Genomic DNA, 17798 nt, shown 5'->3' with positions numbered 1-17798 from the left:
AAATAAAAATTTTTCAAAAAGAAAATTTTCTATAGAAACAAAACTTACTATAGAAATAAAATGTTGACAAAATTTTCTTTAGAAATAAAATTTTGAAAACAAATTTCTATAGAAATAAAATTTCGACAAAAGTTTCTATAAAAATAGAATTTTGACAAAAATTTTCTATAAAATAAAATTTTGAGAAAATTTTCTATAGAAACAACATTTTCACAAAATTGACTATAAATTCAATATCTTTAATATCAATGTCCATTGTAAATATGTTCTGCCTGGTTGGTGCAAGTTAAAATCGTTAAAACGTTAAAAATTCGACACATGTTCAATTCAAGGGATATTTATAAACCCAAAAAATTGTCGTTAATAAGGGAGATCCTAATATATATGGTAATATTTAAATAAACTTCTAAATTAAAAATAAAACATTTTTTGGAGTTTTTTATACAAACCACAAAAATTGGATTAAAAACTCCAAAATAAGATTTTTTAAATTTGGTAGATATTTGGTAAAATTTTCTTCAAATTTTGGTAGATTATTTTTGGCAACCGTGGTTGTACATCTTTCTCCTATGAACTAAAAAAGTGTAAAAATAATACACAAATGAAGCTAAAGATTTACTAAATTCGTGTCTCCCACAAAATAGTTCATAATTTCTTAAAATTTGTCAATTTTACCAATAATCGGCCCATCTCGAACTTCGTTTGGCACTAAAGATATTTTTACAATTTTGGAATCCAATTTTTTCATTCAAACTACGAAATTTTCTTTTACAATTGAAAAAAATGAATAATTATGTCCAGTAAATTTTCTTAAATTTGTCCAAAAATATTAAATTATTTTTGTGAAAATTTTTAAAATTTTTAAAATTAACCAAAAATTTCCTTTCTGGTGGGTTCGCTGTTTTTTTGAGCGCAGCTATTGCTCTGTTAAATATCGATAAGGCAGTTCATTCATCTGTTTATTATATAAAACTGTCTCCTCTAAATGAGGCCAAACATATCTTCCGCTTCCTTTCTTCAAACTTCCTTTTATTATTATTATCATGGAACTATTGATTCTTCATAAAAAAATATTATTCTGTTAATATAATTCCATAACTTCCCCCTTCTTCAAAACTAATAATAAAATTCAAAGTGAGTAAGGGGAAAAGTTATTAAAAGTGTCATTCGGTCAAAAGAAGCTAAATTTTGTGTGTCTCTTTTTTTAATAACGGCACCTATCAGCAAAATAAAATATTATGTTCTATAAACAACAAATAATTATAATTTTAACTGAAGAATTCCATTCACGTTTATTGGGTGGCCAGTTACTCTTGGTTGTAAATAAAAATCTAAACGTGAATTTATTTGAGCAAGCGCAGTACTACTTTCGTTGTTGTGTGTTTTTTTCGGATTTTCTTATGGTTTCTGCTTCTTACCATTTTCAGTTCTTCATGATACGGCAAAATAGCAAAAACAAAATGCTTTATTATGGTTAGTGGGGCAAGTAACTTTTCGTTGAGCATAGTAGCTTTGAACAAATATATTGGGGTAGTTCTTAAATGTAACCTAAAGCCCGATGATTATGCCTATACATAAGATATGTATAGGCATTTTTAATAGCGAAATTTGTGACAGTACTATGTTATCGATTGTTTTGATATTCTCCCATAATTGAATTACTGGCAGACAACAGAAATATTAGTTAGACCTTAAAATATGTATGATATAATAATATACATATCTTATAGGTAAGAGATTTGTCGCTAGAATTTCATACAGAGCGTTATTTAAAAGCCCATAAGAAATTTTTTACATATATTTTATGCAAATCTGTCGGTAATGACATCGCATTGAATTTTCGTGGGCAGAAATAGCCATAGATTTCTTAAGCCCGATATACATATCTACGTAACAGAAATGCATAGGCATTTGTGATACCGAAATGGTAAAGCAGACGATGTTATCGACCGTCCACAGTTTCTTCCACATAGCCCGGTGCGCACTTCTAACGAAATTTCCGCTACCCATAAGACATTGTTTAGTATTTTTGCAACCGAAAATTCCGTGAGCCGTTGTTATCGATCGTTTACATATTGCTCCTATAAGGAATACAAGGAAAAATTGTATTATTGGCATGCAACAGTAATTTTCATTAGATCTGCATACAGGTCTTAAAGAGCCCGGTATGCATATCTCGCGAATATGCCGGTTGCATACTAACAATACAGTTCTGCCATAAGTTTCTTATGGGAGAAAAATGGAAAGGTCGATAATAACGTTACAAGGAGTTTTCGGCAGAATATATACCGGAATTTTCGTTAGCAAATATAGAAAGGCATTTCATATGGGAAGATGAAAATTCGTTTGAGTGTCAATAATACAGTTTTGCTTCTTATGGGACCAAATGTAAACTATCGATAATAACTCCTCACGATGTTTTCATTAGAATATATAACAATGTATTTCTTATGGATAGTGAAAATATCCACTAGAGGCGTATACCGCCATCGATATTGCCGGCAGAAATGCATAACAGGATTTAACCATGATATATATCTCCGAAGAGCGAACATACATAAAAGTATAAAAACTATTTTTTCAATTATAATTTTAATTGAATTTGAAAAATCTAATTATGGCTCTAAAATATCCAATTTTTCACGTTTACTATTCTTTAATAATACATTTTAAGAAAATAAACTTTTCCAATTGTTGCCAAAAATTGCCAAGAAAAGTTAACATTTTATTATGCCTTTTATAGATTAATTTTTGATTTGAGCGACTAAACTCGAACTTAGTACCCACCTTAAGAGATTAATTAATTATTTATTTATTCATACTGATTCAAAAGTCAATCTGTTGAATTGGTTATTGTCCAATGTCCATTGGGAAGCAATTGTTTTCCACTGCCTATTTGTCCACTGATATTAAAAGTGTCAATTTCGCTTTTCATCAAATATGTATGTATCTGGCAACAATGACGATGAGTAATTGGAAAACCAGCTGTCTCGCTCTTACCCATGCAACATGCATTATAGAGAGCATTTGTTGAGAGAGGGAGAGCAGAAAATGTTTAAACATTTTTCAGCGAGCGCAAATTAACTGATTGACTTCACAATGCTATCGACGACTCCAGACCAGCAGTAAGCAGTGCTATTGATTGCAAGTGACCAGAAGAAACGATTGAGAAATAAAAATATATGTATATTATTAACAAAATTGTTTAAAACTAGTCATCAAGACAAAAGCACACAAATAAACGGGAAAAACAAAACGTAGTTGATAATAAAAGAAAAAGAAACACCACCTTAAATTTGTGGATAAGAAAAGGAAGAACAAGGAGCAAAAGAAAAGGCAGGAGAGTCACAGCACACAGCAAAATAGGTGTGACATGGAATTGTTGAAGGCTGAAAATTGTGTTGTTTTTATTTGATTTAAAGCTAAAATTGAAAGTAATAGAAAAATACAAGTATTAAGTTTTGGAAAAATTCCATGCTGAAACACTAAAATCAAATATATTTAAGAAAAATATATAAAGAAAGAAGGAAAAAACCCTCATACTCCGTGAAGGCGTGTGTGTGTGTACAGTGTTGGTGGTGTTTTTTTGTATGAGTGTGAGTGTGTTTTGTAGAAGATAAGGCAAAGGCAGAAATACGAAGGCGACAACGACCAAAAGGAGAATCATCATCCATTGCAACAATCCAAGCAGCTGCAGCTATAATTCGTCATCATCATGCAAAACAGCCCCCGCTCAAATGTGAATGGAGCAATTTCATCGCTGCCCAGCACATTGGCCCAGTTGGCCCTACGAGATAAACAACAACCTTCCAGCCTGCCCACCATTGGCGGTGGCGGCGGAGGAGGTGGTTCCGGCGGTTCTAGTGTTCTCTCAAAAGCCGCTGTATTACAACAACAGGCCAATGGGGGCCCTTCCATAGAATCCTCTGCGAATGTAGGCCATAATGATTCCAATAAATTGACAACGGAACTGCAGGAGAAAGAACAAGAGAACCAAAAGCAACAGCAGCTAACACAGCCAAAACAAAAGCCACCATTGCCAGTACGTAATAAGCCCATGGAAATTGCAGGTTATGTTGGTTTCGCCAACCTGCCAAACCAAGTGTACCGCAAAGCAGTCAAGCGTGGCTTCGAATTCACGCTGATGGTTGTGGGGGCCAGTGGTCTGGGCAAGTCAACTTTAATTAATTCCATGTTTCTCTCCGATATATATAATGCCGAACAGTATCCAGGACCCTCATTGAGGAAGAAAAAGACCGTAGCTGTGGAGGCTACCAAAGTTTTGTTGAAGGAGAATGGTGTGAATCTTACGCTCACAGTTGTGGATACACCAGGCTTTGGTGATAGTGTGGACAATACCAATTGCTGGGTTCCCATTCTGGAATATGTGGATTCCAAGTATGAAGAATATCTCACAGCTGAATCGAGGGTTTATCGTAAACAAATACCAGACAATCGTGTCCACTGTTGTCTCTATTTCATTGGTCCCACCGGCCATGGTCTAAGACCATTGGATATAGCATGCATGCAGAGTTTATCCGATAAAGTAAATTTGGTTCCTGTCATTGCAAAGGCCGATACTTTGACCCCGGATGAAGTGCATCTGTTCAAAAAGCAAATTCTGAATGAAATCGCTCAGCACAAAATCAAGATCTATGACTTCCCCTCAACTCTAGAAGATGCAGCCGAAGAAACGAAAACCACACAAAATTTACGCACACGTGTACCCTTTGCCGTAGTTGGAGCTAATACCATAGTTGAACTGGCCGATGGCAAGAAGGTGCGGGGTCGTCGTTACCCTTGGGGTTTGGTGGAGGTGGAAAATCTATCACATTGCGATTTCATTGCTTTACGCAATATGGTCATAAGGACTCATCTGCAAGATTTGAAGGATGTCACCAACAATGTGCACTATGAGAACTACAGATGTCGCAAACTTTCAGAGCTGGGTTTGGTAGATGGCAAGGCCCGCCTGTCCAACAAAAATCCTTTAACCCAGATGGAGGAAGAGAAACGTGAGCATGAATTAAAAATGAAAAAAATGGAAGCGGAAATGGAACAAGTGTTCGACATGAAAGTCAAGGAGAAGATGCAAAAACTTAAAGATTCCGAAATTGAATTGGCTCGCCGTCATGAGGAGCGCAAAAAGGCATTAGAATTGCAAATTCGAGAGTTGGAGGAGAAGAGGCGAGAATTTGAGCGGGAACGCAAAGATTGGGAAGAGGTTAATCACATCACATTGGAAGAATTGAAGAGGCGTAGTCTGGGAGCGAATAGCAGTACGGATAATGCCGATGGCAAAAAGGAGAAAAAGAAGAAGGGTTTGTTCTAAGGCTTGTTGTTTAAGGAGGAGTAGAATGAAGACCAGTTTTTCTATTTTCGAAAAAAGCACAGTATTTTTTTATTTCAAATTTTGCTCCCCCAATACCCACCTGCCTAACCTTTCCACACCTCAATTAATCAGATATTAAAAATCATAATTTAGGAAACTGCACTATTTTAGTTTGAAAATTTTGAAATGTTTTCTGAAAAATCAACCTCACCAAATCAAAAAATTTAATATTTAAGAATTTTGTTTTTGGGAAACTCCACAATTCTGACGCTACAAAGTTAAACTTCTTTAGAAAGAACCAAAATTATCAAAGATAAACGAATATCTTTAATATTTGTTTTGAATTAAAACAAAAACAAATTCAAGAAATGGAATTTCAAATGAAACACAAAAAAAAAAAATAACTGCCAAAATCTCATAAAAATTATTATTTTATGTCCTTCTTTTTTCTTGAACATTTTCTCCTCTTAATATCATAACAAAATTGGATATATCTAAGTCTTGTATTTTTTTTTTGTAGTGTACTATCAATTTTTTTACTATTATCTTTATTATAAATAGATAAGTATAGTTGTGTGTTATATACTATTTGCAATATTCTCTAGCATACATAATGATTTATATATATTTACATATAAAAAACAAGAATTTTGTTAAAGGCTTCTATGTTTTTATTTTAACTATCATGTAAACCTCATTGCTTATATATGCTCTGTAGAATTAGCGCTTGACAAAAGAATATCTATAAATCTTTTTTTTTGTGTAAATAAAGAAGAAATGTTTTCAATATTTAAAATTTGAAACAAATTTTAAAATTGGTTTTATATTAAATATGAACGAACCATGATAGATCGTTTTTTCGTCAGCAATTTTCGCTTAAGCATTTTGAATTTGCCAACATACATTTTGCAAACTCTGATGGTTACAAAATTCTATAGAAAATACAGTGAAAACTCTGAAAAAATTACATCTCATAAATGCACACTTTCTAAATGTTGAAAAATTTAAGTAGCCTTGTGGTGTTCTCTTCCGAGAGGTTTCACTGTATATAACTTCAATATTTTGCCTTAGTACTATAGATGCTATAGGTATTTTTTTATAATCTGAATAAATGAAATACTAAAGAAATGAAATAATCTAGAAAAGTTGTTAAAATTGTACCTATGTTAAAATTAAATTTCGTATTAAAAAGAAAGTTTAGTAACATATTTCTGTACTTGGCCTTCAAAAAACAAAAATTTAGAAAACATGGTTATTCATGTTTGAACCCACTTAGACTCTGTTTAAATTCATACACTTGACCCATCGGTTTTCTAACATCTCTGACTTGTTAAAAATACATTTTCTTTAGGTTTGAACAAATCGGGCTCTGTGGTTGCGTGACCGACCTCCTCACTCGACTAATATTGTTGTCCTGCGACTGATCGGGATAATGTGGAGAAAAGCTTTATAGTTCGATGTCAAATTTGATAAGCGCGAGGCGAGGGGTTATCATGGTAAAATAGAACCGGGTTTTCACCAAGTGGGCCGTTTTTTTTCTTAAAAGTTGGTATTCAGTTCAACTTTAGCCGCTAAAATATAAACTTTGTGAACATTTGATTTGGGCTATTCCCCATCAAGTTCTAATAAAATTTGCATCAAAGAGATATAATATATTGATTTATTTTTGAATGTAGCGGCTAAGCTCGAACTTAATAACCTCATTACCAGAAAATAATACCACCAAACTTTCTTATTTAAAATGAATTTTAAAATGAAGCAATCGGCGCACAAGCCGATTGCTGGCTTAGGTGTATGTCGTATGATACGAGACGGAGAAAACCGACTCCTCTCTTCATCCTAACCTAACCTATGTTTAATTTACGTTCTAATCGGTCAAAAAATTCGCCATAGTATAGCTCTTAGTGCGTTTTATACTACACAGAAAAAACTGTACGAACATTTTTCCAATTAAATTCTTAATTGAGTTTTAAAAAATATTCAATTAAATATTTAATTGATTCAAAAAATTTCGATATTTTCGCAGTATGGTTGGACTATGGCATGGATGACAATATCGGATCGACTGGTCGACTAAATATCTCTAAATTCTACATACGACCCTTACCTGCCGTGGATTTGGTCCAACTGATCTATGTGGGACCAAAATTTCCCAGGTTCACAGTTTGATCCCGAAAATATGGGGGTAATTTGATATCGAAGTTATCACGCCATCGACTAGTAGGCAAGAGCAGCATGGTAGATGCCATTATTATACAGTAGTTCACCTATGACATTGAAATCGTCTCAGGAGAAGAGGGTATAGAAGATAGGTAGATGTTTTTTGAAAAAATTATTCTATAGAAATAAAATTTTAACCAAAATTCCTAAAGAAATAAAATTTTGACAAAAATTCCCTATAGAAATAAAATTTTGTCAAAATTTTCTATAGAAATAAAATTTTGACAAAATTTTCTATAGAAATAAAATTTTGACAAAATTTTCTATAGAAATAAAATTTTGGCAAAATGTTCTATAGAAATAAAATTTTAACAAAATTTCCCAAAGAAATAAAATTTTGACAAAAATTCCTTAAAGAAATAAAATTTTAACAAAATTTTCTATAGAAATAAAATTTTGACAAAATTTTCAATAGAAATAATATTTTGTCAAAATTTTCTATAGAAATAAAATTTTATCAGAATTTTCTATAGAAATAAAATTTTGACAAAATTTTCTATAGAAATAAAATTTTGACAAAATTTTCTATAGAAATAAAATTTTAACAAAATTTTCCATAGAAATAAAATTTTGACAAAATTTTCTATAGAAATAAAATTTTAAAAGAATTTTCCATAGAAATAACATTTTGACAACATTTTTCTATAGAAATAAAATTTTGACAAAATTTTATATAGAAATAAAATTTTGACAAAATTTGTGTATAGAAATAAAATTTTGACAAAATTTTCAATAGAAATAATATTTTGTCAAAATTTTCTATAGAAATAAAATTTTGTCAAAATTTTCTATAGAAATAAAATTTTGTCAAAATTTTTTATAGAAATAAAATTTTGACAAAATTTTCTATAGAAATAAAATTTTGACAAAATTTTCTATAGAAATAAAATTTTAACAAAATTTTCCATAGAAATAAAATTTTGACAAAATTTTCTATAGAAATAAAATTTTGTCAAAATTTTCTATAGAAATAAAATTTTGTCAAAATTTTCTATAGAAATAAAATTTTTGACAAAATTTTCTATAGAAATAAAATTTTAACAAAATTTTCTATAGAAATAAAATTTTGACAAAATTTTCTATAGAAATGAAATTTTACAAAATTTCCTAAAGAAATAAAATTTTGAATATAATTTCTATTGAAGAAATAAACTTTTGTCAAAATTTTCTATAGAAATAAAATTTTGTCAAAATTTTCTATAGGAATAAAATTTTGACAAAATTTTCTTTAGAAATAAAATTTTGTCAAAATTTTCTTTAGAAAAAAAAATTTTGTCAAAATTTTCTTTAGAAATAAAATTTTGGCAAAATTGCCTATAGAAATAAAATTTTGAAAAAATTTTCTTTAGAAATAAAATTTTGAAAAAATTTTCTATAGAAATAAAATTTTGACAAAAATTTCTATAGAAATGAAATTTTACAAAATTTCCTAAAGAAATAAAATTTTGACAAAAATTGAAATAAAATTTTGACAGAATTTTCTATTTTCATTTCTGTGATTGAGGACATTTCAATGAAAAAATTAATTAAATCAATTAATTTCGTGATTGAATCAGAAAAAAATTTTGTTTGTGTGTTCTCCTGGTAGTCGATGTGGTTCACAGTCTTAGAAAACCGTGCCCATTACCCCGCGCTTATAATGGATGAGCGTATTGTTCCCAACATTCTTGCAGGATATGACCAAGTGATATTTTGAAAAATAATCACTTGGCCATGCTCTCCCAAAACGAGATTTTGCCTTTTTGTCATTAAAAAACTACGCTGTGACCAGTTTGGAACCTAGAATGATGGTAATCATTACAGATATCTAAGGTCAAAAGCTAATAGATTTTGATCTCCATCAAAGACCAGTTAATCGAATTTATTTACCATGAAAAGTCGTTTAGTCTGTAAGTAATTCTGCTGGTCTAGTAAACGAGATTGCATTCTCTTTTTTAGCAGACAAAAACTTCTTAAACAACTAACTTTTCTGCTATTATTACTAACCTTCCCTTTAAACAACTTCATAGTTGAGTTGAACAACTGCAATTGGTTAGGTTAGATTTGGTATCGTGGCAGCTCGATATATTTGGATCATTTATGACCGTTTAGTACTTGTAAGATTTTTGTATGTGATCGTATGTTTTTCGGTACGATAAATAAAAACAGGTCATTGAGAAACTGACCCTTAGACTATCCACAGTTAATGAACTTCTATCTTATCAATGACTGCAGCCTGATTCTATGTTTAGGTCAATGGGAGGGGACCTCGGTTTTTGTAGGCGAGTCCGACCGACGGCTCTGAAACTATACCACACCCCCCGAAAATTTCCATTTAACCCTCCAATGGGTCGTAAGGTCCCTTTGGAAGTTTTTCGGGGTGTTAAAAATAAGAGGTTACCATTTATGGAAAAAAAATACCTTCAATATTGTTTGGTAATTTGAATTTCAAGGTACAACAGAGCCACCCTGGTGCAATGGATAGCATGCCCGCCTTGCATACACAAGGTCGTGGGTTCGATTCCTGCTACGACCAAACATCAAAAAGTTTTTCAGCGGTGGATTATCCCACCTCAGTAATGCTGGTGACATTTCTGAGGGTTTCAAAGCTTCTCTAAGTGGTTTCACTGCAATGTGGAACGCCGTTCGGACTCGGCTATAAAAAGGAGGTCCCTTGTCATTGAGCTTAACATGGAATCGGGCAGCACTCAGTGATAAGAGAGAAGTTCACCACTGTGGTATCACAATGGACTGAATAGCCTAAGTGAGCCTAATACATCGGGCTGCCACATAACCTAACCTAATCTATTATCACTTTTAAAATATTAACTGAGAAACTTAAAAAATCATCGACATTAAAAATTCATTTCTTCTTTGTTGTGTCAAACTTCACAGAAAAAAATATTACGAAAAATTTTCCAATTAAAATTGAGTTTTAAAAAATATTCAAATAAAAATTCAATTGATTCAACGATTTTTTTTTATTGAAACAAAAATCAATCGCACAAATTAATAGTATCAATTAAGTTTTTAATTGACTTCCAATTTTTTAATTGATGCTATCATTTCGGTGATTGATGACATTTCAATTCATTCATAAAAAAGGCATTTCAATTAAAAAAATTAATTGGATCAATTAGTTTCGTGATTGAAGAAAAAAACTATCTTTTTGTGTGTTTATAGAACATCCTAAAGTAAAACCCAAACTATCTCAGCTTCATTAAATTCTTTCTAAAGAAGGTTATCTAACCAAATATGTATTTTTTTTTATTTCATTTTTTCTTTCCATTCAATATTACGCAAAAATTTAGTTTTAATCCAAAAAATTGTATTTTAAATACTTTAAATGTATTTGTTTTAAGGTAAAGATAGACTCCTCTGATGTAACAGAAAATAGGAAGAGTAAAAACAAAACCAAAACCAAAACCTTTGAGAAAAAAAAAGAAAATAAAATAATTAGGAATTAAAGAACCCCCAAGAAACTCCAAATAAAATGCAACATTATAAAAAAACACTTGAAAAAATTAAACATGTAATGATAACTAAAACCAAAACAACTAATTACTATTAATACAAATCAATTGATTTATAACAAAAATGATTATAAATTAAATCAATAAATGTGAGAAAATTTTGCTAAATTAATCATTAAAATTTTAAAAAGCAAAGAAACAAGTCACAAAAGACAAACAACAACAAAATCAAAGTTAAAATTTATTTATAATAAAAAAAAACAAAACAAATAACAAAAACATATTAAAAACTGTCTTCAGTCACAAAACAAAAAAACAAAAGAAAAACGAAAATATAAGCCTCTTTGTAGCTCTTGTAGAAACTACAGTTTTTTTTAAAGCCAATAATAATCGTAACAAAAACAAAAATAATAATTAATATAATTGTTTAAGTCTCTAGTTAGCTTTGTTAAACACCCTAATCCACCCACGCCCCAAATCTTTTCACCAAAAACAAAAAAGAAGAAATCTCGAAAAACAAAAAACAAACTGTCGTATATACATTACTTATATAAACTATGATTAAAACTATATATTTATAATATTATTGCTCATAATACAAGAAACAAAAAAATAATAACAACAAAAATATATAATTTAAATATAAAGCAAAATAAATTGAAATGAAACACACGTTTACATTTACTTTGTAAAAACACAAATTATTATAACAAATAACAATAATAAAATTTAATAAATATTAAATCAAAAACAACAATCTCAAAAATTTTCCATTTATTTCAATATGCTAATAATTTTTATTTTTTTATTTTTTAATTACTTGCTGAATTTTACACTTATGGAAATAACTCTGGTATAAAAAATATTTACTGCTGATATTTAAGGCACATTTTTGTGTGATATATACAACAGAAAAATCTGCTAAAATACAAAAAGTCTGCTGAAAGAGGGAAAGCAGTAGGTGTTTGCTGATATAGAAACAAAAATTGGCAAAATGATTTATAGAAATAGAATTTTGACAAAATTTTCTATAGAAATAAAATTTCAACAAAATTTTCTATAGAAATAAAATTTTGACAAAAATTTCTACAGAAATAAAATTTTGAGGAAATTTTGTATAGAAATGTTTTATAGAAAGAAAAACAAGAAAAAAAAATTTCTATACAAATAAAATTTTGACAAAATTTTCCATAGAAATAACATTTTTACAAAATTTTCTATAGACATGACATTTTGACAAAATTTTCTATGGAACTAAAATTTTGACAAAAATTTCTATAGAAATAACATTTCGACAAAATTTTCTATAGAAATTAAATTTCGACAAAATTTTCTATAAAAATACAATTTTGACAAAATTTTCTATAAAAATTAAATTAAGACAAAATTTTCTATAAAAATAAAATTTTTACAAAATTTTCCATAGAAATAACATTTTGACAAAATTTTCTATAGAAATAGGTTGGGTTAGGTTAGGTTAAAGTGGCAGCCCGATTAAGATTCAGGCTCACTTAGACTATTCAGTCCATTGTGATACCACATTAACTAAAAGTACCTATTACATATGGGCACTTCTAGTTTTAACCGCTGAACCTTCTTGATTATTTTTCTTTGTTGAACCAACCAGATTGTTCCAAAAACATTAGCAGACTGCTTAAGTTAACGTTTTCCAGATCCGCCAGTAATCTGAAGCTATATGCTCCAAAAAGTTGCTTGCGCTTTATTTCTTTTTCCTCCGCATCATGACAGCTCATACAATAGTCATTATACTTCGCGCCAATAGTTTTTGCAAAATCGCCTATCAGGCAGCGACCCGTTATAGCAGATATCAGGAGTGATATCTGACGTCTCGAGAACATTAGCATATCTAGTGTGCGGTTTAAGTTGAAATGGGGCCATATTTGCTTGGTGTCGTTACAACCCTTGCAATTCTCCCATCGAACATTTGCCATCATAACAGCCTTCTCACGCAGCATGAGCTTGCAGGTAGCTAGGGGCATACCAACAAATTCTAGTTCCCCTGGAATATGTAAGGTAGTCCCTAGCCTTGCCAACTCATCCGCTTCGCAGTTCCCCGGTATGTTCCTATGGCCAGGCACCCATATTAGGTGAATATTGTACTGCTCAGCCATCTCATTGAGAGATTTGCGGCAGTCGATGGCCGTTTACGAGTTGAGGAACACAGAATCCAAGGATTTTATTGCAGGTTGACTGTCTGAGTATATATTAATGCCCACATTTTTTGGAACATTACTTCTCAGCCAATTCGCCACCTCTCTTATTGCTAATATTTCAGCCTGAAAAACACTACAGTGATTAGGTAATCTTTTCGCTATTCGAAGTTCCAGATCATTAGAATATACTCCGAACCCCACTTGTCCATCCAATTTGGAGCCATCATATATTCTATAGAAATAACATTTTGGCAAAATTTTCTATAGAAATAAAATTTTGACAAAAATTTCTATAGAAATAACATTTTGACAAAATTTTCTATAGAGATAAAATTTTGACAAACTTTTCTATAGAAATAAACTTTGACAAAATTTTCCATAGAAATAAAATTTTGACAAAAATTTCTAAAGAAATAAAAATTGGCAGAATGTTTTATAGAAATAGAATTTTGACAAAATTTTCTATAGAAATAAAATTTTGAGAAAATTTTCTATAGAAATAGGTTAGGTTAGGTTAGGTGGCAGCCCGATATATCAGGCTCACTTAGACTATTCAGTCCATTGTGATACCACATTGCTGAACTTCTCTTTTATCACTGAGTGCTGCCCGATTCCATGTTAAGCTCAATGACAAGGGACCTCCTTTTTATAGCCGAGTCCGAACGGCGTTCCATATTGCAGCGAAACCACTTAGAGAAGTTTTGAAACCCTCAGATATGTCACCAGCATTACTGAGGTGGGATAATCCACCGCTGAAAAACTTTTCGGTGTTCGGTCGAAGCAGGAATCGAAATTTTCTATAACATTTTGAAAAAATTTTCTATAGAAATAAAATTTTGACAAAATTTTCTATAAAAATTAAATTTCGAAAAATTTTTCTATAAAAATACAATTTTGACAAAGTTTTCTATAAAAATAAAATTTCGACAAACTTTTCTATAAAAATAAAACTTTGACAAAATTTTCTATACAAATAAAATTTTGACAAAATTTTCCATAGAAATAATATTTTTACAAATTTTTCTATAGAAATAAAACTTTGACAAATTTGTCTATAGAAATAAAATTTTGACAAAATTTTCTATACAAATAAAATTTTGACAAAATTTTCCATAGAAATAAAATTTTGACAAAATTTTCTATAGAAATAAAATTTTGACACAACTTTCTATAGAAATGAAAGTTTGACAAAATTTTCTATAGAAATAAAATTTTGACAAAATTTTCTATAGAAATAAAATTTTGACAAAATTTTCTATAGAAATAAAATTTTGACAAAATTTTCTATAGAAATAAAATTTTGACACAATTTTCTATAGAAATAAAAGATTGACAAAATTTTCTATAGAAATAAAATTTTGACAAAATTTTCTATAGAAATAAAATTTGCTTTGCCCAAATAAATTTGACAAGCATGCTTTTACTCCCTTTGTTAAGCTACACTTGTAGTTTAGTCAATGCACGGTTTTAAGCTGAAATCAAAAACAAAAATAACGATTGAAGAGTAAACCAACAATAACAAACAAAACAAAAATTTTCTACAGAAATAAAATTTTGACAAAATTTTCTATAGAAATATTGTGAGAAAATTTTCTATACAAATAAATTTTTGATAAAATTTTCTATAGAAACAAAACTTTGAAAACATTTTCTTTAGAAATAAAATTTTCTATACAAATAAAATTTTGACAAAATTTTCCATAGAAATAACATTTTTACAAAATATTCTATAGAAATAAATTTTGACAAAATCTTCTAATGGAAATAAAATTTTGAAAAAATTTTCGATAGAAATAAAAAGTTGACAAAATTTTTTATAGAAATAAAATTTTGACAAAATTTTCCAGAGAAATAAAATTTTTACAAAATATTCTATAGAAATAAATTTTGACAAAATTTTCTAATGGAAATAAAATTGTGACAAAATTTTTTATAGAAATAAAATGTTCATAAAATTTTCTATATAAATAAATTGTTGACAAAATTTTCTATAGAAATACCGTTTAAAAAAAATTGTCTATAGAAATAAAATTTTAAAAATATTTTCTAATGAAATAAAATTTTGACAAAATTTTCTATAGAAATAAAATTTTGACAAAGTTTTCTATAGTAGTAAATTTGAGAAATTTTTCTATAGAAATAAAATGTTGACAACATTTTCTATAGTAGTAAAATTGTGACAAAATTTCCTATAGAAATAAAATGTTGACAAAAAATTTTCGATAGAAATAAAATTTTAACAAATTTTTTTTGTTGGTTTAATTTTTTCCAAATGTTGGTAGAATATTTATGGCTCGAGTGGAAACCGTGCTCAGGAGGTGATTCTGAGCAGCAGTCAGTGTTTTATAGCTATTAACAGCAGTCTTTTTTTTCTATAAGTGTACGTAGTACTATAGTAGAGGATCTTAAACCCGCTTCATAGCCATTTCCAATAGACAGACTGTTTCAATTGCTCTTGATTGACAGTGTCTGGTTTGTTTGCCCATAAAAAAACACCCTCGACACTAGTCCATAAAATTATTGCAGTTTAGTCACCAATAAGGAAATTAGAAAGTCCGACTTGTTTCAACGTTTAACTGACCCAACGTAAGTATATAGATTTCAGCTACAAATGTTTTGGCAAACTCCAGAAACGATTTACGCTTATGCTTTGATTTTATTATGAACAATAACAAAAAAAAAGAGAAAAAACAAAAAAACACAAAAATTATTATGAAATTACTCATCAATGAATGATACTTCAATACTTGGTATTGTATTAGGCATTTCGTAGAAAGAAATATTTTTTATCTTAATTAACAATGAGACAACAGCTGTTTGATTGACTGACTGGCTACTGTAGCTACCATAGGTTTGGGAAACACCTACACACTCCAGGCACCTATGGCATACCTTTAATTGATTACAAAGTTTAGAGTCTGTATAAATTTAGAACATGTATAGAAGAAATTCTCCAATTCTCTCGAGAGCTTAAAAGTCGGACACTCTGCCAACATTTTATTTCTATAGAACATTTTGACAAAATTTTATTTCTATAGAAAATTTTGTCAACATTTTATTTCTATAGAAAATTTTGACAAAAGTTTATTTTTAAATAGAATATTTTGACAAAATTGTATTTCTATAGAAAATTTTGACAAAATTTTATTTCTATAGAAAATTTTGACAAAATTTATTTCTATAGAAAATTTTGACAAAATTTTATTTCTATAGAAAATTTTGACAAAATTTTATTTCTATGGACAATTTTTTCAAAATTTTATTTTTATAGATAATTTTGACAAAATTTTATTTCTATAGAAAATTTTGACAAAATTTTATTTCTATAGAAAATTTTGACAAAATTTTATTTCTATAGAAAATTTTGAAAAAATTTTATTTCCATAGAAAATTGTGTCAACATTTTATTTCTGTAGAAAATGTGGACAAAATGTAGGCGACCGTGGGTGTGCACTTCTGAGAGGTTTGACTGTATGTAATTTTCTAATTGCACTCTTTACATTCCTACATTAATTCATACAATTTTACTTCAATAAATTCATTAATATTTGCATGTCTAATAGAGAAAATGCATAGTGCTGTTTTTTTTATTAATAATTTCTTTTTTAATTTCTTGTTGCTTCTCCCCCATATTGTGCACTATGTTGCATACATAGAGTCAAAGCTAAATTAGGTAAATTTCATAAGTGAATACAAACAAAATTTTTTTTTTAATTTCCATACATAACAGTCATAAATTATATGTGTATGTTGATGTATGGACATAAACATATTTTTATATACATTTAGATCCACTTGAAAACCACTCAAAATGAACTGCTTCAACACACATCCAATCACTACTAGATTTTGTGGAGGGATTTCATTTTAGGGTGATGGAAAACTAAAAAGTGTCATATCGAACGACGGGTAAAATGGCAATTTAACAACAGTATGTTTATTAAAATATTTATAGAGAATATAATTTATTTGATTTGAAGTTCGATCATTTACTTTTAAAATAATAAAATATAAGCTGTCAATAAAATTGTTTCAAAATTTTATTTGTATAGAAAATTTTGTCAAAATATAATTTCTATAGCAAAATTTTTGCAAAATTTTATTTCTACAGAAATTTTTTGCAAAATTTTATTTCTATAGAACATTTTCGCAAAATTTTATTTCTATAGAAAATTTTATCAAAATTTTATTTCTATAGAAAATTTTGTCAAAATTTGTCCAAATTTTATTCTATAGAAAATTTTATGAAATTTTTTTTTCTATAGAAAATTTTGACAAAGTTTTATTTCTATAGAAAATTTTATTTCTGTAGAAAATTTTGACAAAATTTTTATTTCTATAGAAAATTTTGTCAAAATTTTATTTCTATAGAAAATTTTGTCAAAATTTTATTTCTGCAGAAAATTTTGACAAAATTTTATTTCTATAGAAAATTTTATGAAAATTTTATTTCTATAGAAAATTTTGACAAAATTTTATTTCTATAGAAAATTTTGACAAAATTTTATTTCTATAGAAAAATTTGTCAAAATTTTATTTCTATAGAAAATTTTGTGAAAACTTTATTTTTATAGAAAATTTTGTCAAAATTTTATTTCTATAGAAAATTTTGTCAAAATT

The 17798-nt window shown here is 28.7% G+C and overlaps 2 protein-coding genes across 2 annotated transcripts in view; both read left to right on the top strand.

Moving 5' to 3' along the window:
• LOC142239373 (venom serine protease 34) overlaps positions 1–17798 on the top strand; it is a 155769-nt gene that overhangs the window by 26248 nt on the left and 111723 nt on the right. The gene's annotated exons all lie outside the window — the stretch shown is intronic.
• On the top strand, positions 3088–6139 carry pnut (septin 7-like protein pnut). The gene has a single exon (XM_075313667.1). It carries the CDS (start codon positions 3716–3718, stop codon positions 5330–5332), a length of 1617 nt encoding a protein of 538 aa, XP_075169782.1. The 5' UTR covers positions 3088–3715; the 3' UTR covers positions 5333–6139.

Source organism: Haematobia irritans, chromosome 5, assembly GCF_050003625.1.
Source record: "Haematobia irritans isolate KBUSLIRL chromosome 5, ASM5000362v1, whole genome shotgun sequence".
Taxonomy (NCBI): domain Eukaryota; kingdom Metazoa; phylum Arthropoda; class Insecta; order Diptera; family Muscidae; genus Haematobia; species Haematobia irritans.
The sequence above is the reverse complement of the archived record's forward strand: the minus strand, read 5'-3'. Positions and strand labels throughout refer to the sequence as shown.

Coding starts and splice junctions, on each gene's coding strand:
- pnut (XM_075313667.1), top strand. CDS start 3,716: ATGCAAAACAGCCCCCGCTCAAATGTGAATGGAGCAATTTCATCGCTG.